General features: G+C 49.3%; 1 protein-coding gene, 1 long non-coding RNA gene, 1 pseudogene and 3 gene segments (V, D, J or C); 5 read left to right on the top strand and 1 right to left on the bottom strand.

Annotated features, from left to right (window-relative positions):
- Window positions 1-3,718: 3,718 nt before the first annotated feature.
- LOC147649914 (uncharacterized) lies at window positions 3,719-6,496 on the bottom strand. The gene is made up of 2 exons (XR_015277727.1): window positions 5,439-6,496; window positions 3,719-3,831 (listed from the first exon to the last, which is right to left on the bottom strand). It is a non-coding gene; the product is annotated as an uncharacterized LOC147649914 (long non-coding RNA).
- Window positions 6,497-11,539: 5,043 nt separating this feature from the next.
- On the top strand, window positions 11,540-11,927 carry LOC147649913 (Ig lambda chain V-1 region-like). The segment is given in 2 exon segments: window positions 11,540-11,546; window positions 11,608-11,927. Coding segments are annotated over 2 exon segments (327 nt in total).
- On the top strand, window positions 11,608-15,837 carry LOC111936555 (uncharacterized). 2 transcript variants are annotated; one of them, XM_086855788.1, is made up of 4 exons: window positions 11,608-12,082; window positions 12,374-12,459; window positions 12,894-12,980; window positions 13,367-15,837. In XM_086855788.1, exons 1-4 carry the CDS (start codon window positions 12,045-12,047, stop codon window positions 13,783-13,785), a joined length of 630 nt encoding a protein of 209 aa, XP_086711914.1. In that variant the 5' UTR covers window positions 11,608-12,044; the 3' UTR covers window positions 13,786-15,837. The 2 variants fall into 2 exon arrangements, with proteins under 2 accessions (XP_086711914.1, XP_086711913.1); XM_086855787.1 differs by having other exon boundaries at window positions 12,374-12,667.
- A 422-nt stretch (window positions 15,838-16,259) lies between these two features.
- On the top strand, window positions 16,260-19,870 carry LOC111936744 (Ig lambda chain V-1 region-like). The segment is given in 3 exon segments: window positions 16,260-16,302; window positions 17,538-17,865; window positions 18,296-19,870. Coding segments are annotated over 3 exon segments (462 nt in total).
- Window positions 18,631-20,031, top strand: LOC147649912 (Ig lambda chain V-1 region pseudogene; annotated as a pseudogene).
- A 2,445-nt stretch (window positions 20,032-22,476) lies between these two features.
- Window positions 22,477-24,536, top strand: LOC147649911 (Ig lambda chain V-1 region-like). The segment is given in 2 exon segments: window positions 22,477-23,821; window positions 23,955-24,536. Coding segments are annotated over 2 exon segments (354 nt in total).
- The last annotated feature ends 2,709 nt before the right edge of the window (window positions 24,537-27,245 follow it).

Genomic DNA, 27,245 nt, shown 5'->3' with positions numbered 1-27,245 from the left:
AGAAAAGCTGCTTTAGGATAGTCTTGAAAAATTCTTTCAAACTAAATATAATACATACTATTATTCCATAAGGCACATTTCAACCTGACACACTCAGTTTGTGGCTCCAGACATGAGTCAGTGCTATCTTCAGGCACAACAGCAGCAAGATCAGAAAGAGTAGGTAGAAATATCCAGAAGGCAGAGCAGGACAGTGATCCAGGGACCAGTTTCAGATGTGGTGCCCCAGCCCACTCCTGCTGCACCGTCTGACAAGACCAATGTCTCCTAAACAGTGTGTTTCCATTCCTCTCTCTGCCAAAGGGCGATAATGTTATTTCATCAACCTTTGTAAAGGGTTACCTTTATCTAACTCAATCTATTTTGTTTAGGATTTTGACATTTGAAAAGGCTAACTTAAACAGCCTTCCTCTTAGAAAGCTTTTCTTTTGGTGACAAGTCTAGATATTCTTCCTTGTAAACTCCATGGTCAAAATCATAAGCCTTCACAAGAGAGAAAATATTTCTACAACCCAGAATCCAAAATAGGTCATAGCATGATTATCAGTACAGTAATATTTCGCTCCCTTTTCTGAGCCAACCATGCTTTGGTAATTCTTGATTTTTTTTTTCCTTGAAAAACTAAGGCAGCATTTTAGAATACTTAGTACTTAAAATATTACACTTACTGTACAGGCCAGTGGTATTTTCTAGTAAGTCATAACTTTTACTTTTGAGCACAAAGGTTTGTTCGCTCACAATATTGTATAGAGTGAACATCCTTCTTTTATCTTTAGGAAAAGATATGCAAATGTTCAGCGAGAATAATATTGGACCTCTTCCACCACAGCTGGCTCAGACTAGTTTCATACATGAAGGGGTAAAATTTAAGGAAAACTTCAAACAATTAGATTGACTCCAAGGCTGCATTCCTTTCACTCAATATTACTATCCTTCTAGGTAACCTGTGTTGCTGGAGTAGGCAGTGGCCTCAGAAAGAACTAAAGCCATGTCACAGCAGCTGCTTGTAAGAAGGATTAATAAAAAATGAATTTTCAATAAAAAGTGAATTCTTATTCTCTAACCTTAACTAACAAGCAAACAAAGGAAAACACAAAAAAACTCTCTATACTCATATGGCTTCCCTAGCAGTGACCAGTGGTAAAAGGACTGGTCTGATTGCAAATCCAAATTCTGATCAGTAAAAGATCTCTTGAGCCCCCTTGCTTGGCACATGCAGCATGTACATTTATCTCATGAACTTTGCTTATCTTAATTATATTTCTTCTTTAGGCTCAAAGCCTTGCTGTGTTTCTATAGACAATTTCTACCTCTCAATGCTTCATCTTGTTTAGAAGTGCTATTACTGTTACCCTTGATAATATCTTGAACTTTCCTAGCACACCCCTTAGGACCTCCAAGTGCTTTATGGCTAATTTACTGTGAGAGTCAGATATGAGAAAACCCTTTCCTGAAGCAGCAGGAACAAAGAAATTTAGGTCATAAAGGAACTCTGTAGCAGACCAGTACATAAATCAGTGTTCAATCCATCACATTTTTCCTTGTTAATGTTGTATAATGTATTTGGCTTCTTTTGCATCATCAGCTCTTAATAACAAAAAATTTTATCTAACATGAATTTGGTAGGTAGCTAGCTGGGGGTGGGGAGAAAAGCTGGCTTGCTTTCAAATAGATCCACATGCATCTTCTTTTCATCATTAGAATAAATTTCCGGAGAGGTGAGCAGAGGTTTAGCTGCATGACTCTCATTAATGTTAACTTTATTTCAGTAATGAGGTGAAAGTACAATCACTGGAGCTAATATAATCAGAGTGATGAGACAAAAGTCTGCTGCTGTAAATACTGGTGAGGAAGATGACATTGACAATGCTGATAGGTAATGAAAAATAGGTGTCAAGAGCAAAATGATGTGGTGAGGGTAAAGACCGTGCCTTTAGGTAAAATAGTACAGCTCTAAACTGCCAGGAGCTGTTGCAGTGATGTGAACACCCTGACACTGGACACAGGTCCATCTGCAAGGCACTGAGCACAACAATCCTCAGCCTTATTGATTCCCAGGAAAAAACTGAGGAAGCAGGGGGCAAACAGTCCTGTGCCCTTAAAAGTCATTTAGGAAGGATAAGGAGAATTAAGTACTAGTAAAAAAAGGAATGTTGAGATAAAACAAAACAGCAGGTATGGGAAATCAAAAGCTATTGTGACAGCTCTAGAATACAATCCCAATAATATATTGCACCAGAAAGACCCCAGACAATGAAAAGTGAGAGGACCATTGTGCCACTGCACGCCATTACTTTAGCTAATAGAATGATCTGAACTGAACAAGGCTGGGAAGATTTTTATAGTAATTAGCAAACCTGTTAGTGCCCATTTTTCTTCTGCACAACACGTGAACAAAAGAAAAGCAGACACAGCTATTAGGGGAAGTAACAGGGAAAAAAAAGTGGGAAGACAGACAATGAGTTGGGTAACTCTGCAGAAATAAAAATAGTAATTACAGATTTATATTACAAAACAAGGATTTTTAGCTTGGCAATAAAAAATATGCTGCAATACTTAAGTAAATATATAGCACATAATCATCCACATCCAAGTCCTACTAGTAGAGCAGGAACAGAGGAAACATAATATATACATTAACTCTATATAATTCTTGCAACATGCAGTACCTCAGTAAGCAGCTCTGTATGACTTTATCCAGATACCATAAACACAGGGTTGGTTGGTTTTTTTTAAATCATGTGGAACTTGTGTACTGCATGCTATTTGTAGTGAATCTATGAATTTTACTTATAGCCACAAATGAAGTGCATTTATAATGACGTGAGTAAGATGTGCCCTTTTCACTTGATTTCAGTGTCTTACTGAACCTCTGGAGCAGAATTTCTCTGAACCTGCTGATGCCCAGCAGCAGATCTTGGTGGCAAGAACTCATGCTTTTTTGGGTAAGACAAAGCATATTTGGGTTTGCCATCCTGGCTTGCTGCATTGTCCTAGTCATTGTTATTGCAGAAATCCAACAAGAGCCAGAAGAGCCCTGATCAATATGTCTTTGTTGTGTAGCCCTGAATTAACTACATCTCACTTTCCTTTGACAGCGACACAGATCACAGGCAGCTGCTGCTTCCCCTATGAGAAACAGAGATTCTGGAAAGCATATTCATTATCTGGCTGTTAAAAGCAACGGAGCATGCAAGCCTCACCCTGCCTGGGCTACCTGAGACATCAACAGCTCCCTTTGATTAAGTGACTGCCAGCTAGTCACCTTCTCACTCTAACCTTGATATGGCAGCACTGTGACAAGTGCATACAGTGTAACATCACAAAATGTTCACAAATAGATAGCTTAATTTGTTGTAATAGCCCGGCCTCTTGCAGCATTTCAGCAGCAAACTCTGGGTTTGAGGACAGAATATATCAGATCTTTACATGGAACTTACCTGCAAGCCAGCTGGCAGGAAGCCAGGGAGAATCCTGAATGGTCCAAAGCTCTCAGTCTTTACCCAGCTTACAGAACTTAATAAATTTCAAAGGAATTCCACTCACCCACAACTGCACCATTTTTAAGCTGCAGGACTTGGGATCTGAAATACTGACTTAAAAAAATTACAGCTTCTTAATACATCCCCTGTAGCTGAGTATTACTTGTGTACCAAAAACACCCTCAAACCTGAATGCATTTCCTTTTCATAATCAGAAACAACTCAGACACCACAGGTTGAAGTCTGATTTTTATTTCACTCGTCTTGCAGTCGCTGTCAGTCACCAACTCCCACAATGTTTTCATGGGTCTGAGAACATTCATGGCTTTTTTTTTTTTTTCTGCAGCTGCTGGAGTAAGATAGTTATGTAGTTTTACACAAGAAAGAAAAATTCAACATCTACAATTGTAAAGAGGAGATCAGGACTTTGAAACTTCATTGGTCCATCTTCAGATGATAAACAAGCACATTCTCAGCTATTTTTAAATTTAATATGATTTTAGGAGAGGACCTGGCACACAATTGCTGAATTAATGTTAGAACTCTGAACGTTCAACATTGCTGTTTGAGTTCATGTATCAGCAGTAAATCATTTCACTTCCACCTACCAAGCTTTTAAACACAATAATATAAAAGATACAGGGAGAACCCAACCTGAATTTTAAAAATAGCAGGAAGAAAGCCTGTTGAGCACTGAGAGCTAGTCTTCCCAGACATCATTAAGCAAAGCAGGAGAACATTGTTTATATATATATATGTAATAATTACTTTTCAGCATAGGGCTGGGTTTCCATGCATCAAGATGAAGGTGAGCACAACTTACTTGGGCTCATTTAGAGATAAAAACAAAATTTTAAGTACCTACTAAAGAAAAAAATAAAAGCTTAACTGATGCTGGTGCTATTTTGGTATTATAAAAAGTTCTAAATATAAACTTATCACAGTAAAGATTCAGATCAGATAGCAGGTACACCTTTCCATAAAGCATTTATCTCCTGCAAGCAAGCCTCATCTGCTGCTGGCAGCAGGCTGGGGTATTGGAATGAGGACAAATGCTTTCTTTAGCAACATAGGAGTTTTCAGTAACTTTCAAGTAGATTTAGAACTCCTGTGGCTGAAAAAGTAAATGCATGTTTATCAAAGCAAAATCCATATATTTGGGATGCTTTTGCTTAGTGGAATCCAGGCCAAGAGCTGAGTTTTTAGGGACAAATGGGAAAGTTCATACTCTGGTTTCACAGCCCAGTGGATGGCACCGGTGGGCAGAAACACAAGCTTCCTCTCCTGAAATTTTGGATGAGTGAGTTTTTAACACAGATTGCAACTGACAGTATGAAATTATGCAGAAATATACAAAGTAAAGGTGGACTGAGATAATGGTAGCACCAGATTCATGTGGGGGTGAAGAGAAATTGAGCGGGGGGGGAAAAAAGGAGAGATGCCCTCTTTTATCAAAAGCTTTTGATAGGGGTGCTTTTCTTTAAAAAGCAACATTATCTCTAGGAGGGAGAATTCCCACTACATGTTTCAGCCTTCAGTAACTACAGCTGAGACAGAGCTAAGGCAAAGCAGGGGAAGGGAGAACAGACAGAGGGGTCTGAGGAAAGGAGCATAGTAAAAGAGAAACTAAAACATTCAGTAAGCTGAGAGGACGAAAATGAAAGTAGGTTTAGGGGTGGCAGGAGGTTTAATAGCAAATTTACATCCATGAGGGGCTGGGAAAAGTAAAGTCAGGCTGAGGAGCTGGGCCCGTCCCACAGAGCAGGGCCGGTTCTAAGTCCCACATGGAGGTTAACACTTAAATACACATTATAACACGGCCTTTTTGCCAAACATGAACCCACAGCAGGCTTGTTGGGCTGCAGGCAGTGAGGGGAAGTGTAAGCAAAGCTACAGATGGGACAGGGACAAGGCAGCACCTCAGCATGGCATGGCTGCCGCCTCCCTCAGCCTCACCTCAGCAATCCCTGGTGGGCCACGGGCCACTTCAAGCCCTGGCCACAGTCTTGGCGCAGCCATGGAACTCTGTGAGCCACAGGACACCACTCCGATGGTGACACGGTCCATCCTGTCTGACAGCCTCGTCCCACAATGAGTTCGTCACAGCAGCCCCACACCAGGCAGGTCATGGGGGCTGTGGGTGCATGAGGGGAAAAAGGCGGGAAATGGACCCAGGAATGTGTGAGGGGAAAAAGGCGGGAAATGGACCCAGGAATGTGTGAGGGGAAAAAGGCGGGAAATGGACCCAGGAATGTGTGAGGGGAAAAAGGCAGGAAATGGACCTAGGGATGCATGGGAGGATAAAAGTGGGAAATGAGGGCCAGGGGTGCATGAGGAGAAAAAGGCAGGAATCTAGTTTGATTTGGGATGCGTGACAAAAAGAAAGATGGGAAATGGGGCTGGGGGTACATGAGGGGGAAAAAAGGCGGGAAGGACCCCAAGTACCTACAGGGTGCACTACAGTGCCTCATCAGATATGAGGAGAGGTACCATCACAGCCCAGACAGCAGCTGCTGGGCAAATCTATCCAATTCCTACCCCTACTTTGAGGCTCAGGGGTATTGTAATAATTATTATTACTATTATTGTTGCTGTTCAAAGAATCACTGAATAAAAAGTTGAGAAGAGATCACCCACTCCAACCCACCCTGCCCAGGCAGGGTCGCCTGGAGCAGCTGACACAAGGTGTCCAGGTGGGTTTGGAATGCATCCAGAGAGACAGACTCCAGGCTCCCTGGGCAGCTGTTCCAGTGCTCTGCCACCTTCCATGGAAAGAACTCCTTCCTTATGTTGGGATGGAACCTCTTGTGTTTTATTTTATGGCCATTGCTTCTTTGCCTAACACTAGGCACCACTGAAAAGAGTCTGGCACCATCCTCTGACATCCCCTGGGGACATTTATATGCATTAATGAGATCCTCTCTCAGTCTTCTGTAGACTAAAAAGGCCCAGTTCCCTCAGTGTCTCCTCATAAGGAAGCAGCTCCAGACCCCTCTTCATCTTTGTGGCCTGCCCTGGACCCTCTAGAGTAATTCCTTGTCTTTCTTGAACTGCAGAGACGAGAATAGAACACAATACTCCAGATGTGGCCTCACTTGGGCTGAGATGATGATGATGATTATTATTATTATTATTATTATTATTATTATTATTATTATTACTACTACTCAGTTATCAATGAGGCTACCCCTCTGTCACATCTCTTTTCCCACATTAGCACACAGGATTACCCAAGAGGTTTAAAACCCAGGCAGTTCTCACAGACAAGTTTATTTTGTAGGTCATTTTAGGTAGCCAGGGAAAAAGTGCAGGAGGAATTCCAGACACATTCTCCATACTTTTTCCAAGCAATGTTATGACTCGTGTCTTGTAGTCTTTCACCAAAGAGAATCCAGCTCCAGGAGCCTTGTGCCAGCCCAGTTCCATGGACGAAACCAGCCTTTCTCCAAAGGCTGTGGTAACCTCTGCTGGCAGCTCCTGGTTGCTACACCAGCTAAGATGTTATTTGAGGTGAGCTTGTAGTTGAACAGACAAAAATACATCAGAAGAGGTATTTCACATTTGCTTACTCATACTTACTTACTCATACTTTTGTATGCATTTGCTACTACAGAGGATTGGAATTTTTTACTTGAATGTGTATTTTTAAGGCATCGGTGATTTAGATAAATTAGGACCCTGCTCATCCAAGTATGAACATGTTTATTTCCTTAGACAGTGCAGCTTTTATTACCAAACAGGTCTGTAACTGTAGTTTGCAGCTAATCTACACTTTTCTGTTTGAAGATGTGGATAAACCATCAAGTGTCATCTCACATACCTGAATGATGCATTTTATGCACACGATAACGTCAATAATGCTACTTTTTTTTCAGTGTTTAAACAAATATGTCACACTTGTGATTTATATCCAACCTTGTCCCACTTCTTCAAATGGCAACATTTCATATCTATGTAAGGCAGGTACTATTCATATCAACAGGTACATTAAAAACTCCAGGTGAGGCCATGGTTGTAAGTTGTAGGAACTACAAATGTCTTTTTGCTCTGAGAAGTTTAAAATCTAAACACATTTTGGGAAGGAAAGGAACAAAATACAGGAAATGGATATAGAATTCCCATTTACTTTGATTCCTACTAGTGAGCCTTACTCTGTAGGTGCATGCAGAGAGATGGAATACGTATGGGATAAATGAGAGCTGGGTTTTATTGGAAGCTTCCATCACATTGCCAAGAAGTCAAGTGCTAGTCTTCATTTCAGCTATTACCAGTAGAAACAGATCATATCATCCATGGAAAACCTAACACTTGCCTCCCATTCTATTTGCAACTATAGTTTGTGGTCTTCTACCTCCTTAATCAAAATACTTCATAGAAAAGCTTCTGTGAGGCAAGATTTCAGTCAGAATTAATTTCATTTTCTCTACTCTGCATGTTTCTGTTATTTTACCATAGCTGAAACAGCAGACCACAGAAACAAACATGCTTCAGTCTGAAGGTGTCCTGAGAATTCTTAAGACATATACTTCTAGTCTACCAAACCCATGATTTCTAAGAAAAATCTGTGGCCACACAACTACCTCAAAATGGAAAACATCATGTAGACAATGTGCATGTTGCTACAAGTCAGACCGTAATTGACCAAAAGTATTAGATAGAGCTGCCTGTTTAATTAGACACGGATCAAAAATTAAGAACTAAGTACTTTCCCATCATTCCCTGCAGGTTTTGAAGTTGGCATTTCCCCTCTGCATATAGTTAGTTGTTTGCCTCGGGTTGTAAAGAAATGCAGAAGGCTGTTATTAAAGCACTGATAATTTGCTGAACTCCATCTTTTGTGGAACTTGTTGAGTTAGAAAATTCTTTTTCACCTCCTCCCCCACCCCTCCTTGACTAGAATTGAACTGAAGAACAAATATCACATTATGGTGCTAGGTACAAGAATAAACAGTGTTTGCAGTTAAGTGACTAGCACAAGGCAGAACAAATCCTACAGCTCAAACCCATCCAGCTAAATTATGAGGGAAATTTTAAAAAAAATGCTTTTTAAAAGAATATCAAAACAAAGATCCATGTTTAGGATTTGCTGTGCTTTAGTGCTTTATATTCAGAAATTGACTCCCAGTATAGTTTGTTAGAAAGTTCTCCAAGTAATCAGAGCCTGGTGATAAAGAACTACCACTGCAATGAGAGAGATTCTGAGAATGCAGAAAACACAAGGCCAACTCATCGACCATCAGTGGTGGCCTCAGCTCAGAGGTCTGCATTTCAGCACTCCAGCCCCTGACAGGAAGGATTTTTATCCAGTTCTCTATGTACCACCACTATGTGAAGCAGTAGTGGGTTCTTTCAAGGCCAGTGGTTCAAGTTAAAATTCAGCAAAGCCGGCAGTTAGAACCTTCCCTTTCTGCCACAGATTGCTGTTTCAAAATTGATACAGCTAAATTCTACACCTGTTCCTCATTACATTACAGCATCCTCAGCTGCTACCATTTTTCACTAGCATTAATATTCTTGTAAACTACAGAAATCAGGCAGTATAGAACCCATCCAATTATCCCCAGCACTGACCTCAGTGCAGATAAGAGCTTCTTCTCCATCAGGTGCTCTCATTAAATCTGCTGCCAAACACACATCAACCAGCCCAGTCTCTCAGCTGACAAATAAGAGATATCAGACACACCAGAATCACCAGGCTTTTTTGCAAGAGGGATGGACATCACTTAAACCACATAGTAGTATTATCAGGAAGCACAGATTTTGGCATTTCTTATCATATCTTCCCAACATGAAGCAATCATTTGCATTCCTTCCCCTGCTCGATCCACTTTTGCAAAGGGCTTGATTTTCCTGTTAATCATTGATAGAAGCATGCTCTTTTCTTAGATTAAAATGAAACAAATTTTCTGTTTGCCTCTACTTGCTTGTCTTTTTTACACATATTCAAGTCCTTCTCTGACCCACTGCATTCTTCAAACTTACATTTTGGTACAGTTGCTTTGTAGTTCAAAGACATGAGAAGAGGCAATCTTTTGGAACACGAATTTTTAATGGTTTAACGTGTAGTACAGACACTAGTTGAACAGCACTACCAAGGAAGGAGGATGCAGTTTCTGTCCCATTGAATGGGCAAAGGTCACAATACACTTCTTTTTCTAGGAGAGAAAAGGGCCAAGAATTCCCATAAAGTTCTCCAAATCACATTGGTTCTTATGACTTCTGAAAATTACTGCTTCACACAGTGGTATTACCTGCTAAGGAATTAATACCAAGTTGGAAAAGAAAGCAAGACCAAGCCATCAGCATCTTGACCTCATCAGCTGTGGTGCAAACACATGAAGTGCTGGAATACATCTCAGCAGGAATGATATGATAGACTAAGCTGATGGCCTTCCCTAGGGAAAATTATTATGAAGTGCTGGAAAGGGGTGAAGAATCTATTTAACACTGAAAAGAGATGCAACCTCTGCTACCCTCTGAAGACAGCATTTCACACTGCAGCCTCACGCTGCTGCAGCAAGTTGCCACAGGATGGCAGCAAAGGGGAGATAGAGTTGCAGTTGGATAAACTGCTTATGATAAAGATCTCAAGACAATCTGCTTATGGAACCATTATTTCACTTGATGACTTCTGGGAAAGAACAAAAACAATGCAAACGGGTTTTATCTGATGATTGATACTACTTCTTGTTTATACCATTCGTGATTGCAATGGCATTCTACAGATCTTTTGCAGCAGGATACTCCACCACTTTGTTTTTTGTGGTTTTTATCTTCAACACCTCTGTAGGTTTTCATCTATATTTTTATTTAATTTTCTTTTAAGAAAGCATACACGAAGCCAAAACCATGGGGAAATGAATGGGATACAAACAAGAGAAATGAGGCTCTACATATAGACAGGAACAGCCCAGTTTAGTCTGGCACTTGGGCTTTGCAGGAGGAGCAGAAATTTAGTCAGCATTTTACAGGTTCTCTACCCACCTTTTCTGTCTTGTGCGGTCTTTAGAGGGAGAAAGTTGAAACTGCAGTTTAGAGAGCTAAGAGCAGCTGTGGGAGAACCAAGGTGGTTGTAGTGTCATTCTGATCAGGCAACAATTCCAGAGTATGTCAAGTCTGTCCAACAGCAAATCAAAAGCATCCTGAATTAAGCTGAGCTCATGCAATACAGCTGTCCTCAAAAGAGGACTTGCACCATGTTCTGATATTCTGATGTTGTAATTACTTCACGCACAAGGACATTGTTAAACTGGTGTGTGGGGCTGGCCAGGCTGGGAACTTGCCCTCATGCTCCGGGAGCTTCAGGATGCAGAGACCTTCTGTTCCCTTTGGTGCTGCTGACAAGGGAGAGATTCACTGGTGCTGGGGCAGCGCCTGCAGTGGGGGTGTTGTGGCACCTCAGCACTGGCGGGGGACCATGAGCTTGGCTGGGGAAGCTGCAGGTGCAGACCCCTGTGCAGAAGCCCCTGTGTGGGAAGGAAGTGGCTGGAAGAGCTGAGCTGCCTCAGGGAATGCACAGTGGATGGATGACACCAGGGTCACAGGCTTGGTGAAAGTGGCAGCAGAGGATGCAATGGCAAGGCAGGATAGAAAATGTTCCTGCCATCCCTTGACATGGATCTTGGCTAAGGCAGAGGGGCCTTTGCCCATACACCTCAATCCATCTGAGCATAGTGCTGTGGTTCCTGAGGGACACCGGCTCCTGGTGTCCTGGCTTGGAGTAGGACCTGCTTTTCCCAGCTGAGTGCCCAAGGGAGAAGATGGCCTGGAGAGATCTTCTGTATTGGTGGAAAAGAAAGAGTGGGGGAAGTGGGATAGGAGCTGTCAGTAAATGTTGGAGGACACATTTATATGGAGGGCCTGTGACAGTCAGGCATATAAGAAGGTGTTGGGTGCCACAGCACATCCCCATCAGTGTGAAGTAATGAAGCTCATGGGATCACTCTGTGGCCTGGGCCCCTCCTCTCCTCATGGTGCTCACCCACAACTCAGGTGCCATGGCCAGACTCGCTGAGCCTGGATGGGGCCTTTGGGCACAGGGACCCCATTCTGCTGCCATGGCAGGTCTGTGCTCCTGGGACATTGACTGAAGCTGTCATCTCCCCTCTCTTCTCTCCCTCTCCAGGTTCCCTGGTCCAGGCAGCAGTGACTCAGCAGCCATCCTCGCTGTCAGCCAACGTGGGAGACACGGTCAGGATCACCTGCTCTGGACTTAGCAGCAGCTATGCTTATGCTGGCTGGTACCAGCAGAAGATCCCTGGCACTGGCCCTGTCACTGTGATCTATGCTAATGACAAGAGACCATCGGGCATCCCTTCGCGATTCTCCGGATCCACATCCGGCACCACAAGCACGTTAACCATCACTGGGGTCCAAGCCGAGGACGAGGCTGTCTATTTCTGTGGTAGCTATGACAGCAGCAGTGGCAGCTATGGTGTGTGGTGACAATGAGTACCAGGAAGTGAGACAGACTCCAAAACCAGAGGAAAGATTATGGCCCTTCTCCCTCCTGGCTGGATATGTTGCTGAGGCATATTCCTATCCCTTCTTCATGTCTACAGCATGGAATGTCCTCTCTTTGATGTTGTAGAGATCAGGAGGTGACTGTGCAGCTGGGGCCCATTCATGTCCTGTTCCCTACAAAGATCTTGGTGTAGCTGTGTCACCCACAGCCTCTTGATATTGATGACCATGTCCTTCTGTACTGCAAGAACTTCTTCTGTGCAGATATTCTACAATGGGCTGGGCTCTTCTCCTCAAATGTGCCTGTGATCTTGTCCCTGTCTGTTCTGACCGTGATTGTTGCATTTCCTTTCATCTTTTCTAAGGAAGTCTGTGCTCCTGAGAGTCTGACTGACTTCCCTCTTCTCCCTTCTTTCTCTCCTCTCCAGGTTCCCTGGTCCAGGCAGCATCGCTAAGTCAGCAATCGTCAATGTCAGCCAATGTGGGAGACATGGTCAGGATCACCTGCTCAGGGGTTAGCTATGGCACCTGTGGCTGGTATCAGCAGAAGGTCCCTGGCACTGGCCCTGTCACTGTGATCTACTGGAATGACAGGAGACCCTCGGGCATCCCTTCGCGATTCTCCGGATCCAAGTCTGGCTCCACAGGCACATTAACCATCACTGGGGTCCAAGCCAAAGATGAGGCTGTCTATTTCTGTGGCTATGACGGCAGCAGTGCTGGTCAGCATAGCGGAGGCACAGACTCCAGCATTCTCTCTCTCCTCCTGCTGCTGCCACTTCTCCCTACAGGACCCTCATGCCTTGGGATCTGTCTGTGAATCTGGGCCTCTCCATTGTATCTTGGGGCCTTTGGGCACAGGAGCCCTGTCCTGCTGCCATAGCAGGTCTGTGCCCCTGGGGCACTGACTGACCGTCCTCTTCTTCCCTCTCTTCTCTCCCTCTCCAGGTTCTCTGGTCCAGGCAGCATCACTGAGTCAGCCATCCTCGCTGTCAGCCAACGTGGGAGACACGGTCAGGATCACCTGCTCTGGAGGTAACAGCATCTTTGGCTTTAGTTGGTTCCAGCAGAAGGTTCCTGGCACTGGCCCTGTCACTGTGATCTATAAAGATAACAAGAGACCCTCAGGCATCCCTTCGCGATTCTCTGGATCCAGGTCCGGCTCCACAAACACGTTAACCATCACTGGGGTCCAAGCCGAGGGTGAGGCTGTCTATTTCTGTGGTAACAATGACGGCAGCAATGCTGGTCAGCACAGTGGAGGCACTCTCATGCCCTGTGTTTTGTGTGCATTGTCGGGCCACTCCATGGCATCTTGGAGCCTTTGGGAACAGGGGCCCCATCCTGCTGCCATGGCAGGTCTGTGCTCCTGGGACACTGACTGACCCCTGTCTTCTCCCCTCTTTTCTCTCCCTCTCCAGGTTCCCTGGTCCAGGCAGCATCGCTGAGTCAGCCATCCTCGCTGTCAGCCAACGTGGGAGACACGGTCAGGATCACCTGCACTGGTAGCAGCAACAGCTATGGCTGGTATCAGCAGAAGGTCCCTGGCACTGGCCCTGTCACTGTGATCTACTACAATGACAGGAGACCCTCGGGCATCCCTTCGCGATTCTCCGGCTCTGGGGGCACATTAACCATCACTGGGGTCCAGGCCGAGGACGAGGCTGTCTATTTCTGTGGTGGCTATGACAGCAGCAGTGGCAGCTATGTTAGTGTAATGAAAATGACAGATTTTCAAAGGATACATAGAGGAAATAAAAATGGCATTTTACTGTTCTTCTCATCGCCAAGAAGAGTGGTAGATGTGAGCCTGGGGCAGACTTTTGTCTCCCCTGCATGACCATGACTATAAATGTCCCCACTTTTGTGTCCTAGAGCACTGGAGATGAACTTGGGACTGGGGATCATTGTCTTGGTCCCTACAAAACTCATGGTGTGGCTTTGTCTATTCCCCATCCCACTGCCTCTTGCTACTGATGATGCTACTGACCACATTCTCCTCCTGCTGGCAGAGGAGATGTGCTGAGATGCCTTGGGGTACATTTGGCTTGGCTCTGCTCCCCAATTCACTAGTGGCTGTAGTTGCACCCATTCTCCTCTGAGTGTGAAATTCCTGATCCCCCTGCCCAGGAGATGGCCATGTTCCTGGAATACTGTGTGAAACTCCTGTTGTCCACTCTCTTATCCTTCTCCACAGTCCCTGGCCCAGGCAGCATCTCTGAGTCAACCATCCAAGGTGTCAGCCAGTCTGGGAGAAACCATCAAGATCTCCTGCACTGAAGATAGGGGTGGCTGTGCTGGGTTCCAGCAGAAGGTCCCTAACAGTGCCCCTGTGATCTGTCATAGTGCAAAGACACTCTCAGCGGTGCTGGAGGACATTGAAATGACATGGATCCTGGAAGTGAAGACCTGTAGTGGGGCTACTTGTTCCGGCCCTCAAAATGTCCTGTCCTGTGGTTACTCAGAGGAGCTGGGACACTCCTTGTCATGGTCTCTGGACATTCTGGCCCCTGCCAGTGTAGGGCTGATGCCAGCTCATCTCTGGTGACAGCAACTGTGCCAAAGGACCCTGTGTCTGTGTGAGAGGCTCTCCTCTGTGAGCACAAGCTGCCGCGGGCAGGGTGCCATACAGAAACCCTGATGCTTGCGGCCAGGCCCGGAGGAATCTCTGGACCTCGTGGAAGCCGTGGCAGAGGTGAGAGGCAGCAAGGGCAGAGCCCTGTGCCGGGCTCTGCTCTCAGTTCCTGCAGTGCTGTCCCTGAGGCCCTTCTTGTCCCCACACGGTGTCAGTGTGGCTCCACTGCACAGTCCTGGGGCTCACGGGGCGGGCAGGAGGCAGAGGGGCTGTGGCCAGCCAGGTGCCAGCCTGTGCCGGCGAGGTTCAGAGCAGCCCTGCAGGCTCCTTCGGCGGCCGCCCTGGGCCGTGCTGGGCGCAGGAGGCAGAGGGGCTCTCCCTGGCTGCACAAGAGTGCAGGTGCTACGTGCTCGTGATTGCTACAAACATCAGCCCAGCTCTACCCACAGCTGCTGCAAAGCTGCTGGAGACCCTCAGCTCACTTTCAGGTTGGAGGAACTGGGGCCTTGATTTTCTTTAGTGTTGTGGAGCCTTGAAGCTCCTGCTCTTGGTGTGGTTCCCATTCCCTTTCAAAGCTCCATTTCTCTGTTCTGCTCTTCCCTTGTGGCAATTCAGAGAAGCCCAGGGTGGCACTCTCAATTGAAGCAGGATGTGGTTTTTCCCGGCTGCTCTGTCCCTGCTGCTGATCAGCACACAGGGAGCACAGTGCATGTAAAGAGTAAAATGTGACCTCCTGATCATTATACAAAGATGTTAACTCAGCTGAGTGTTGTCACCGTAAAGTGCCTTCATTGTTGAATACCTTATGCCTGATGTTGTTGTGACAGCCTTCTTTGTTAAATGCCACCCTGCTTTGTACCCATGCCCTTTGCTGTACCTGCGTTGCCTGCGCTACTCCCTGCACACCTCAAATGGCAACCAATGACACCACCCAGCACACAAATGAGAGAACTCCCATGGGGGTTAGCACCCAGCAGAACTGGAATTAACATTTAAAGACCCCTAGAACCAGCAAGCCATTGCTCAAACAGGACTCCAAACTACGTCGAGGAGCAAGGAAGAACGTTGAGCTACTTACTGATGCTCCAGGCCTCATCTCCATAATTAAGCAACACTCACTCTGCATGACTACCCTAGATTTTCAACAAGCTGTGATCTTCCCAGGGATTCTTGTGAGGATGTGGAAGCCCCAGCTCTGCTGTGCAGCAAAATTGAATGCCTCCTCCTCTGTGTTGTCCATGGGGAGCAGCAGTGGTGTGCATGACCCCTTGTCCCCCACCACCTTGAGCTGACCTCAATAAAGGCATTAAAAAAGGAGCACGTCTCCTTGCCCATTCTTTGCAGTGCCCTGGGACCAGGAGGCACCAACCAGCCTTGGGTGCTCCAGGATAGGCGGATGTGTCCCCATGGCGAGGTGGTGCTGTCCTTGCTCTGTGCGCAGAACTCCCGGTGCAGTGAGGCCATGGTCTTACTGGGCAGGAACAGGTTTGGGGTGGTGCCCAGCTGGACTGAGAGTGCATCACGCATACTGGGGAAGGAGCAGGCAACCAAGAGCAATCTTTGGTGGGACAGAGGTGCTGCAGCATGCAAGAGCAGCACTGAGACAGGACCGCCAGGGAACACTGAGCACCACATATGCATGGAGGGCCTGTGCCTGGGAAGGTAGGAGCTTAAAAGCAGGTCAAGTCCCACAGCACAGAGCCATCAGTGTGAGGACATGGAGCTGGTGGGATTGCTCCATGGCCTGGGCCCTTCTCCTCACAGAACTTGCCCACAGCACAGGTGCCATGGCCAGACTTGCTGTGCCTGGATGGGGCCTTTGGGCACAGGGACCCTGTCCCACTACCTTGGGAAGGTCTGTGCCCCTGGGACACTGACTGACCCCTGTCTTCTCCCCTCTCTTCTCTCCCTCTCCAGGTTCTCTGGTCCAGGCAGCATCACTGAGTCAGCCATCTTCGCTGTCAGCCAACGTGGGAGACACAGTCAGGATCACCTGCTCCGGGATTAGCAGCTGGAGCTATGCTGGCTGGTACCAGCAGAAGGTTCCTGGCACTGGCCCTGTCACTGTGATCTACAACAGCAACAACAGACCCTCGGGCATCCCTTCGCGATTCTCTGGATCCACATCCGACTCCACAGCCACATTAACCATCTCTGGGGTCCAAGCCGAGGACGAGGCTGTCTATTTCTGTGGTGGTGCTGACAGCAGCAGTGATGCTGCACGGTGACACAGAAAAATTGGGAAGTGGTCCAAAACCTTCCCAGCTCAGCTGTCTCTTACAGTCCAATCGTTGTGCCCTGACATTTGGGTAAGGGGTGACCTCCCAGCAGCCCTGTCCTTGCATACTCTTCCAGGGCAAATGTCCCCCTGTGCTCCTCAGCTTGTGTCCAGGGCCCTCCTGGCTGCCTCCCAGCCCAGCTGTGCGAGGACCCCCTGGATTTCACACAAGGGGGTTTAGTCTTGTGGACCCAGCCCTGAGAGCTGAGGACATACCATGGGCCAGGGAGCAGGGCCAAAGCTTTGCCTTCAAAACCTAGGAAGGCTTCCCATGGACACAGCAGCTCTGGGGTCATGCATGAGGCTGCTGGGGCAGATCAGGGCTAGTCAGGGGATGCTCTGTTGTGCTGCAAGAGGAGCTGCCAGGCTAAGGCTGCATTGGCTGTATTTACTCAGTGCTGGCCCACTGGGCTCATGTTCAGCCTGTGCAGGAGCTCTCTCTAGCCCTCAGGGAAGCACCTGGCCCTGGACAATGTCCTGCTATGACCCCAGAACAGCAAGGAGCCTGAAACCATCATCATCCTCTTTTGTCTGAGCAGCTGGCACCTGGCTGGCCTTGTCTTCCTCCTCGCCCTGTTATTCATCCCTGGTGCAGATATCCTGGCCAGACCCTGTATGAGCAGCTGGGGACTTTCAGCACAGAAGTGCTATCCCTGTCCCACTGCCTGGAGAGATCTGTGTTTCCAGGTCAGTTACTCACCCCTTCTCCTCTTCTCCCCTCTCTTTTCTCCCTCTCCAGGTTCCCTGGTCCAGGCAGCAGTGACTCAGCAGCCATCCTCACTGCCAGCCAATGTGGGAGAGACCATCAAAATCACCTGCTCTGGGAGTAGCTACAGCGACTATGGCTGGTTCCAGCAGAAGATCCCTGGCACTGGCCCTGTCACTGTGATCTACCAGAATGACAAGAGACCCTCGGACATCCCTTCGCGATTCTCCGGATCCAAGTCTGGCTCCACAGGCACATTAACCATCACTGGGGTCCAAGCCGAGGACGAGGCTGTCTATTTCTGTGGTGGCAGGGACAGCAGTGCTGCTGGTATAGTGACAAGGACAGATTTTCAAGTGAGGTACAGAGGAATTAAAAATGGAGATTTTTTTTGTCATTCTCACAACCAAACAGAGTTGTGGATGTGGGACAGGAGCAAGTTTTTCTTTCCTCCAAAAGATCCTGAATTTTTCCCATTTTGTGTCCTAGAGAGTGCAAAGTGACTTTGTGGCTGAGGATCACTGTTCTGCTCCCTACAAAACCCATAGCATGGCTTTGTCTCCCACTGTTCTCTGACCTACTACTAATGACCATGTTCTCCTGCTAGTGCCTCTGTGCAGGGGTACCTGGGGCTGGGCTCTGCTCCCCAGTTGTGCCTGTGGCCATTTTCCATGTCTCTTCTCCTCTGACTGTTGCATTCCCTGTATCCTTATCCAGGCATGTGGATAAGGATATATGTGCTCCTGGAACACTGACCCCTGTCTTCTCCCCTCCCTTCTCTCCCTCTCCAGGTTTCCTGGTCCAGGCAGCAGCAGTGGATCAGCCATTTTCAATGTCAGCAAGCATGTGAGAGACTGTCAGGATCACCTGCTCCAGGACTAGCAGCTGGTATGCCTGGTTCCAGCAGAAGGTCCCTGGCACTGGCCCTGTCACTGTGATCTACTTCAATGACAGGAGACCCTCGGGCATCCCTTCGCGATTCTCTGGATCCGGGTCCGGTTCCACGAACACGTTAACCATCACTGAGGTCCAAGCCAAGGATGAGGCTGTCTAAGGTAGCCATGACAGCAGCAGTGATGCTGCCACAGTGGCACAGAGGATTGTTGACATGATCCAAAAAACTACCATGGCAGAGTTCTGTGAGGAGTCCCTACATTCCAGTATCAAGCTGCCTGCCTTACTGAACCCTGTCTTTTCCCGTCTCCTTTTCCAGCTCCCCTAGTCCAGGCAGTATTGCCAAGTCAGCCATCCTTATTATCAACTAACCTCAGAGACACCACAAAGATCAGCTGCTCTGGGCTTAGCAGTAGCTAGACTTATGCTGGCTGGTCAAGGCAGAGGGTCCCTGGGAGGTCCCCTGTAACTAGAACAACAGCATACCCTTGAGAATTCCTCTGCAATTTTTCTGGTCTGCCTCCACGGCCAAAGGAGCAGAATTTGGAAAGGTAGAGGCAGGTCTGGGAAGGGTGGTGTGCAGGTGTGTGGGGCTGGCCAGGCTGGGAACTTGCCCTCATGCTCCAGAGGCTTCAGGATGCAGAGCCCTTCTGTTCCCTTTGGTGCTGCTGACAAGGGGAAGATTCACTGATGCTGGGGCAATGCTTGCAATGGGGATGTTGTGGCACCTCAGCACTGGTGGGGGGTCATGAGCTTGGTTGGGACAGCTGCAGGTGCAGACCCCTGTGCAGAAGCTCCTTTGTGGGAAGGAAACAGCTGGAGGAGCTGATGTTTGCAAAGATTGAAGGGTCTTTGACCACACACCTCGATCCATCTGAGCATATTGCTGTGGCTCCTGAGATAGCCCACCCTGTGGTACTCAGGCTTGCAGCAGGACATGCTTTTCCCAGCTGTGTGCCCAAGGGCAGAAATGGACTGGAGTGATCTTCCTGTATTGGTGGAAAAGCAAGAGTGGGAGAAGTGGGGCAGGAGCAGTGTTGGGGGCCACATTTCCATGAAGAGTCTCTCCTGGGTAGGCAGGCACATAAGAGGGTGTTGGGTGCCACAGCACATCTCCATCAGTGTGAGGTCATGAAGGTCATGGGATCACTCTGTGGCCTGAGCCCCTCCTCTCCTCACAGTGCTTGCCCACAACTCAGGTGTGATGGCCAGACTTGCTGAGCCTGGATGGGGCCTTTGGGCACAAGGACCCCATCCTGCTGCCATGGCAGGTCTCTCTCTCTCTCTCTTCTCTCCCTCTCCAGGTTCCCTGGTCCAGGCAGCAGTGACTCAGCAGCCATCCTCGCTGTCAGCCAACGTGGGAGACACGGTCAGGATCACCTGCTCTGGACTTAGCAGCAGCTATGCTTATGCTGGCTGGTACCAGCAGAAGGTCCCTGGCACTGGCCCTGTCACTGTGATCTATGCTAATACCAACAGACCCTCAGGCATCCCTTCGCGATTCTCCGGATCCACATCCGGCACCACGGGCACATTAACCATCACTGGGGTCCAAGCTGAGGACGAGGCTGTCTATTTCTGTGGTGGTGGTGACAGCAGCAGTGCTGATGAGGACAATGAAGCCAATGAGTAATGGGGAAGTGAGACACAGAACCCAGGGTCAAGAGAGGAAGGTTTTGAGCCATTTTTTCTCATGGTCAATTATCCATGTAATAATGGAATTGAGGCAGGTTCCTGTCCCCTGTCTAAGGACATGAATGTGCATGACAAGGCACAGGAGGTGACTCTTTCCCCTGTCCCCATCACAGGAATGGCACGGCCTCATCCCCAGCCCTGTTGCCATTTGCTTCATGCTGCCCCCTCCTCCTCCTGCTGCTGCTGAAGCTGCCTCTGCTGCCTTGCCCTGGGCCAGGCTGGGATCTGATTCCCCCCTGTTTCTGTAGACATGACCAGGTCCCTTTCCTTCGGAGGGTGATGTTCTAATGCTCTGCCGCTGCCAGCTCTCCTTCCAGGGCCATAGGCCTCTAATCCTTCTCTCTGTCTTGAGGCTGGGTGTCCCACACGCAAACACTAGAACTATCGGGCACAGGGGACTGTCACACTACCTGGGCAGGGCTACTGGGGAAATAACTGACCCTTCTGGTGTTACCCCCCACCCTCTCCAGGCTCCCTGGCCTAGGCAGGATCACTGAGTCAGCCATCATCTGTGTCATTAACCATGGGTGAAATTGTCAAGATCATCTGCTCTGGGAGCAGCAACATCTATGGCTGGTACCAGCAGAAGGTTCCTGGCACTGCTCCTGTCACTGTGATCTACTACGATGATGAGAGACCCTCGGACATCCCTTCGCGATTCTCCGGATCCAGGTCCGGCTCCACAGGCACGTTAACCATCACTGGGGTCCAAGCCGAGGACGAGGCTGTCTATTTCTGTGGTAGCTATGAAGGCAGCAGCAGCAGCAGCTATGGTGTGCGGTAACAATGAGTAACAGAAAGTGACAGACTCAAAAAGGTTTTGACCCTTCTCCTTCCTGGCAGTGCTTGGTGTAGCTGTGTTCCCCACAGCCTCTTCCTACTGATGACGTCTTCCTGTGCTGCCAAAGCTGCTTCTGTGCAGTCGTTCTGCAATGGGCTGGGCTCTGCTCCTCAAATGTGCCTTTGACCATGTCCATATCTGACTGTTGTATTCCCTGTAACCTTGTCCAGGCAGGTGTGTATACCTGGGACAGTGACTGAGCTCCTCTTCTCCCCTCTCTTCTCTCCCTCTCCAGGTTCCCTGGTCCAGGCAGCATCACTGAGTCAGCCATCCTCGCTGTCAGCCAACATGGGAGAGACTGTTCAAATAAACTGCTCCGAAGGCAATCCCAAAAGATACTTTGCCTGGTTCCAGCAGAAGGTTCCTGGCATTGCCCCTGTCACTGTGATCTATGCTGATGACAAGAGACCCTCGGGCATCCCTTCGCGATTCTCCGGTTCTGCATCCGGCTCCACAGCCACGTTAACCATCACTGGGGTCCAAGCCGAGGATGAGGCTGTCTATTTCTGTGGTGGCCAGGACAGCAGCGGTACTGGTGTTGAAGGGACAAAGAGGAATTAAAAACATAGATTTTCATTCCTTCTCTCGGCCAACCAGAGTTGTAGATGTGGGACTGGAGCAGGTTTATGTCTCCTCTGTACAACCATGGTTATAAATTCCCTTTTTTCTCCTAGAAAACAGGAGATCAATTTGTGGCTGGGGACCATTGTCCTTGTCCCTACAAAACTCATGGTATAGCTGTGTCCCACACCTCACTGCCTCTTGCTACTGATGACCATGTCCTCCGGCAGCTGCCAGAGCTGCCTCTCTGCTGAAATGTTTTGGCCAGGGCTCTACTCCTCAAATATATTGGTGACTGTGTTTGGGTCCAATCACCTGTGACTGTGGCATTCCCTGTAACCTTGCTCCCCAGGCAAGTTCTCCTGGGACACTGACTGACCCCCCTCTTCTCCCTTCTCTCCCTCTCCAGGTTCCCTGGTCCAGGCAGCAGCAGTGAGTCAGCCATCCTCGCTGTCAGCCAACGTGGGAGACACAGTCAGGATCACCTGCTCAGGGGGTAGCAGCAACTGGTATGCCTGGTTCCAGCAGAAGGTCCATGGTACTGCCCCTGTCACTGTGATCTACAGCAATAACAAGATTCCCCAGACCCAATTCCAGCTACACAAACACGTTAACCATCACTGGGGTCCAAGCCGAGGACGAGGCTGTCTATTTCTGTGGTGGCTGGGACAGCAGCAGTGGCAGCTGGTATAAAGACACAGAGAGATGTGGAAATGAGATAACAGAGGATTTAAAGATGGAGCTTCTCTGCCCTGTCTCTCAGGGCTGAGCAGAGCTGTGGGCTTGATGCAGCTTCATGTCCCCCTCCATGACCATTGGCTGTGAATGGCCTCCTCCTTGCCCCATGCTGTGCAGCAAGAGACCTTGGGGCAGTACAGTGCCTGGCATTGCTGTGCTGTCAGCCCCACCACCTCATTCTGCTGCCAGCCATGTCCTCTTGCTCTGTCTCTTCATGGGGCCGTGGCCTTGGGCTCAGACCATGGGCTCTGTCTGAGGCAGGGAGCCCTCTGTTCCATCAGGACCTTTTGGAACAGGAGCCCTGTCCTGCACGTCAGAGAGGGCTGTCCTGGGGCACTGACTGACAGCCCTCTTCTGCCTCTTCCTCTCCATTATTCCCTGGTCCAGGCAGCATGGCTGAGTCAGCCATCCAAGGTGTCAGCCAGTCTGGGAGAAACCATCAAGATCAGTAGCAGTGTGCCTGGTCCCAGCAGAAGTCCATGTCTCTGTGATCTGTGATACCACAGACACAGTAGTGCTGGCCCCTGCCAGTGTAGGGCTGATGCCAGCTCATCTCTGGTGACAGCAACTGTGCCAAAGGACCCTGTGTCTGTGTGAGAGGCTCTCCTCTGTGAGCACAAGCTGCCGCGGGCAGGGTGCCATACAGAAACCCTGATGCTTGCGGCCAGGCCCGGAGGAATCTCTGGACCTCGTGGAAGCCGTGGCAGAGGTGAGAGGCAGCAAGGGCAGAGCCCTGTGCCGGGCTCTGCTCTCAGTTCCTGCAGTGCTGTCCCTGAGGCCCTTCTTGTCCCCACACGGTGTCAGTGTGGCTCCACTGCACAGTCCTGGGGCTCACGGGGCGGGCAGGAGGCAGAGGGGCTGTGGCCAGCCAGGTGCCAGCCTGTGCCGGCGAGGTTCAGAGCAGCCCTGCAGGCTCCTTCGGCGGCCGCCCTGGGCCGTGCTGGGCGCAGGAGGCAGAGGGGCTCTCCCTGGCTGCACAAGAGTGCAGGTGCTACGTGCTCGTGATTGCTACAAACATCAGCCCAGCTCTACCCACAGCTGCTGCAAAGCTGCTGGAGACCCTCAGCTCACTTTCAGGTTGGAGGAACTGGGGCCTTGATTTTCTTTAGTGTTGTGGAGCCTTGAAGCTCCTGCTCTTGGTGTGGTTCCCATTCCCTTTCAAAGCTCCATTTCTCTGTTCTGCTCTTCCCTTGTGGCAATTCAGAGAAGCCCAGGGTGGCACTCTCAATTGAAGCAGGACATGTGCAGGAAGGTCATGGTCCTACTGGGCAGGAACAAGTTTGGGTTGTTCTCCAGCTGATCTGAGAGCTCAGCAGTCATGCTGTCGAAGGAGGAAGCAACCCAGACCAATCTTGCTGCCATTTGGTGGGACAGAGGTGCCTGCACTGGGCAAAGGGAACACTGGCACAGGAGCTCCAGGGAGCATTGGATGCCACATATCCATGGAGGGCCTGTGCCTGAGAAAGTAGGGGCTTAAAAGCAGGTCAAGGCCCACAGCACAGAGCCGTCAGTGTGAGGACGCTGAGCTGGTGGGATTGAACCATGGCCTGGGCCCTTCTCCTCCTCGTGGTGCTCGCCCAATGCACAGGTGATATGGCCAGACTCGCTGAGCCTGGATGGGGCCTTTGGGCACAGGGGCCCCATCCTGCTGCCATGGCAGGTCTGTGCTCCTAGGACACTGACTGAAGCTGTCATCTCCCCTCTCTTCTCTCCCTCTCCAGGTTCCCTGGTCCAGGCAGCAGTGACTCAGCAGCCATCCTCGCTGTCAGCCAACGTGGGAGACACGGTCAGGATCACCTGCACTGGTAGCAGCAGCAACTATGGCTGGTACCAGCAGAAGATCCCTACCATTGAGGTAGTGATCTACCTCAATGACAACAGACCCTCGGGCATCCCTTCGCGATTCTCCGGATCCCAGTCCGGCTCCTCGGCCACGTTAACCATCACTGGGGTCCAAGCCGAGGACGAGGCTGTCTATTTCTGTGGTAGCTGGGACAGCAGCAGTGGCAGCAGCTATGGTGTGTTGTAACCTTGAGTAAGAGAAAGTGACAGAGACTCAAAATGCAGAGGAAAGATTTTGGCCCTTCTACTTCCTGGCAGCTCTTTGTGTATCTGTGTCCCTCACAACCTCTTGCTACAGATGGCCATGTCCTCATGTGCTGCCAAAACTGCTTCTGTGCAGCTCTTCTGCAATGGGCTGGGCTCTGCTCCTGGAATGTGCCTGTGACCATGTCCCTTTGTGTTCTGTCCATGACTGTTGCATTCCCTGTAACCTTGTCCAGGAAGGTCTGTGCTCTTTCTGACTGTCTGGCTCCACTCTTGTCTCCTCTCTTCTCTACTTTCCCACATGCGCTGGTCCAGGGAGCGCTGAATCCGCAGCCATCCTCACTGCCAGCCAGCATGGAAGTGGCTGTCAGGATCTCCTGCTCTGCAGGTAGCAGCAGATATGGCTATGGCTGGTTCCAGCAGAAGGCAGTGGCCCTGTCACTGTGATCTACTACAATGATGTGAGACCCTCGGGCATCCCTTCACGATTCTCCGGCTCTGGGGACACATTAACCATCACTGGGGTCCCAGACGAGGATAAGGCTGTCTATTTCTGTGGTGGCTGGGACAGCAGTGCTGGTCAGGATTGTGGCACCCTGCAGGATGGTTGTTGTTGTTGACCATGGATGCTGGGACATGCTGTTTCTGAGGAATGACTGAGGTTTGAGAATTGCAGTTTACAGGAATGGTTTTGCAGATAGAGGCCCTTGGGTTTAGGGATCCCTGGAAGGAACAGTACCCTGTTATGCCATCTGGACATTTGGCCATCTCCATGTCAGGTGTAACCATAAATCTGGCAGTATTTCTCATCAGCTGAAGTGTGGTATGGGAAGTATCCCCTAGTGAGGAAGCTGAGTGGGAACTGGGGAAAGATGTACTGACAGATGTTTCTGCCTTGTGAATAGAGTCTGAATTTCCTAGAGGAGCCACAGCCCAGGCATGTGGTGGCTTAAAAGCTAGACAAGATCCACAGCACAGTCCCACCAAGTATGAGAACATGGAGCTGGTGGAATTGGACCATAGCCAGGGCTACTCCTCTCATTACAGTGTCCACCTACAGCTCAGGTGCCATGACCAGACTTGCTATGCCTAGACAGGACTTCTGCACACAGGGCCACATCGTGCTGCTCTGGGAAAGCTGTGTTCCTGGGGCACAGATTGATCTCCTTCTTCTTGACTCTCTTCTCTCCCTCTCCGGTTCCCTGGTCCAGGCAGCATCACTGAGTCAGCCATCCTCACTGTCAGCCAACATGGTAGGCAAGGTCAGGATCACCTGCTCTGGGAGTAGCAACAACTATTATGGCTGGTTCCAGCAGAAGGTTCCTGGCACTGCCCCTGTCACTGTGATCTACTGGGATAACAGGAGACCCTCAGGCATCCCTTTACAATTTTCCAGCTCTGTATCTGGCTCCTCGGCCATGTTAACCATCACTGGGGTCCAAGCCGAGGATGAGGCTGTCTATTTCTGTGGTAGCAGGGACAGCAGCAGTACTGGTGTTGAAGGGACAAAGACAGATTTTCAAATGAGGTGCAGAGGAATTAAAAACATAGATCTTCAGTTCCTTCTCTCAGCCAAGCAGAGTTGTGGATGTGGGACTGGAGCAGGTTTATGTCTCCTCTGTACAACCATGACTATAAATTCCTTTTCTCCTAGAAAACAGGAGATCACTTTGTGGCTGGGGACCATTGTCCTTGTCCCTACAAAACTCATGGTATAGCTGTGTCCCACACCTCACTGCCTCTTGCTACTGATGACCATGTCCTCCGGCAGCTGCCAGAGCTGCCTCTCTGCTGAAATGTTTTGGCCAGGGCTCTACTCCTCAAATATATTGGTGACTGTGTTTGGGTCCAATCACCTGTGACTGTGGCATTCCCTGTAACCTTGCTCCCCAGGCAAGTTCTCCTGGGACACTGACTGACCCCCCTCTTCTCCCTTCTCTTCTCTCCCTCTCCAGGTTCCCTGGTCCAGGCAGCAGCAGTGAGTCAGCCATCCTCGCTGTCAGCCAACGTGGGAGACACAGTCAGGATCACCTGCTCAGGGGGTAGCAGCAGCTATTATGGCTGGTTCCAGCAGAAGGTTCCTGGCACTGGCCCTGTCACTGTGATCTACGACAACACCAACAGACCCTCGGGCATCCCTTCGCGATTCTCCGGATCCTTGTCCGGCTCCACAAACACGTTAACCATCACTGGGGTCCAAGCCGAGGACGAGGCTGTCTATTTCTGTGGTGGCTGGGACAGCAGTGCTACTCAGGGTCTTGGTGGTGGTGGGGTAATTTTTTCACTCCACTGCTGAACCTTTTTGTCTGTAGGGAAGAGGTTCAGAGCATAGGTGGTTCCTACCCTTGGTGCCTGCCGCTATTTTTGCTCTTGCTTTACCAGGTCTTGTCTGAAATTCTGTCCTCATGCCACAGCCCATCTGATGGCAATAGTGTGTTGAAGATGTCCCCATTGCTTTGTCATGCAGTATAACCACACAGAGCTTCTCACTGCCTGGGGACTCTCTGCTTTGCTGTCGCTGGCTGCTGGCCTGGACGTGGTTCCTGGTGGTCCATGGGCAGGGGAGTCTCCAACTGCCCCAGAATCTGGGTGTCTGCAGCAGGTCATGCCCCAGGCTGTCCAGCCTCAATGCCTGGAAGGAGGAGCGCCCTGAGGGGCAGTGGCCAGGGACAAGGTTCAGGCTCTAGCTACAGCATTCTTTCAGGAGCGCCTGGTTGGAGGTTGCACCCAGGGTATCCCACATGAGCCTGAAGGCAGAATTCTCCCATTACTGTTCCCCTGCATGGGGAGGGCTGTGCTCCTGGGCCACTAACTGACTGCCCCTTCTCCCCTCTCTCCTCTCCCTCTCCAGGTTCCCTGGTCCAGGCAGCAGCGTTGAGTCAGCCATCCTCACTGTCAGCCAATGTGGGAGACACGGTCAGGATCAACTGCTCTGGGATTAACAGCTACTATGGCTGGCATCAACA

Source organism: Cyanistes caeruleus, chromosome 18 (assembly GCF_971803275.1).
Source record: "Cyanistes caeruleus chromosome 18, bCyaCae1.hap1.1, whole genome shotgun sequence".
Taxonomy (NCBI): Eukaryota; Metazoa; Chordata; class Aves; order Passeriformes; family Paridae; genus Cyanistes; species Cyanistes caeruleus.
The sequence above is the reverse complement of the archived record's forward strand: the minus strand, read 5'-3'. Positions and strand labels throughout refer to the sequence as shown.

Bases quoted from the DNA above. Each gene is read 5' to 3' on its own strand.
- LOC111936555 (XM_086855787.1), top strand. From the start codon at position 12,415: ATGTCAGCCAATGTGGGAGACATGGTCAGGATCACCTGCTCAGGGGTT. The intron at 12,668-12,893 runs GTCAGCATAGCG...CTCCCTCTCCAG, and splicing joins CTATGACGGCAGCAGTGCTG to GTTCTCTGGTCCAGGCAGCA. The intron at 12,981-13,366 runs GTAACAGCATCT...CTCCCTCTCCAG, and splicing joins CAGGATCACCTGCTCTGGAG to GTTCCCTGGTCCAGGCAGCA.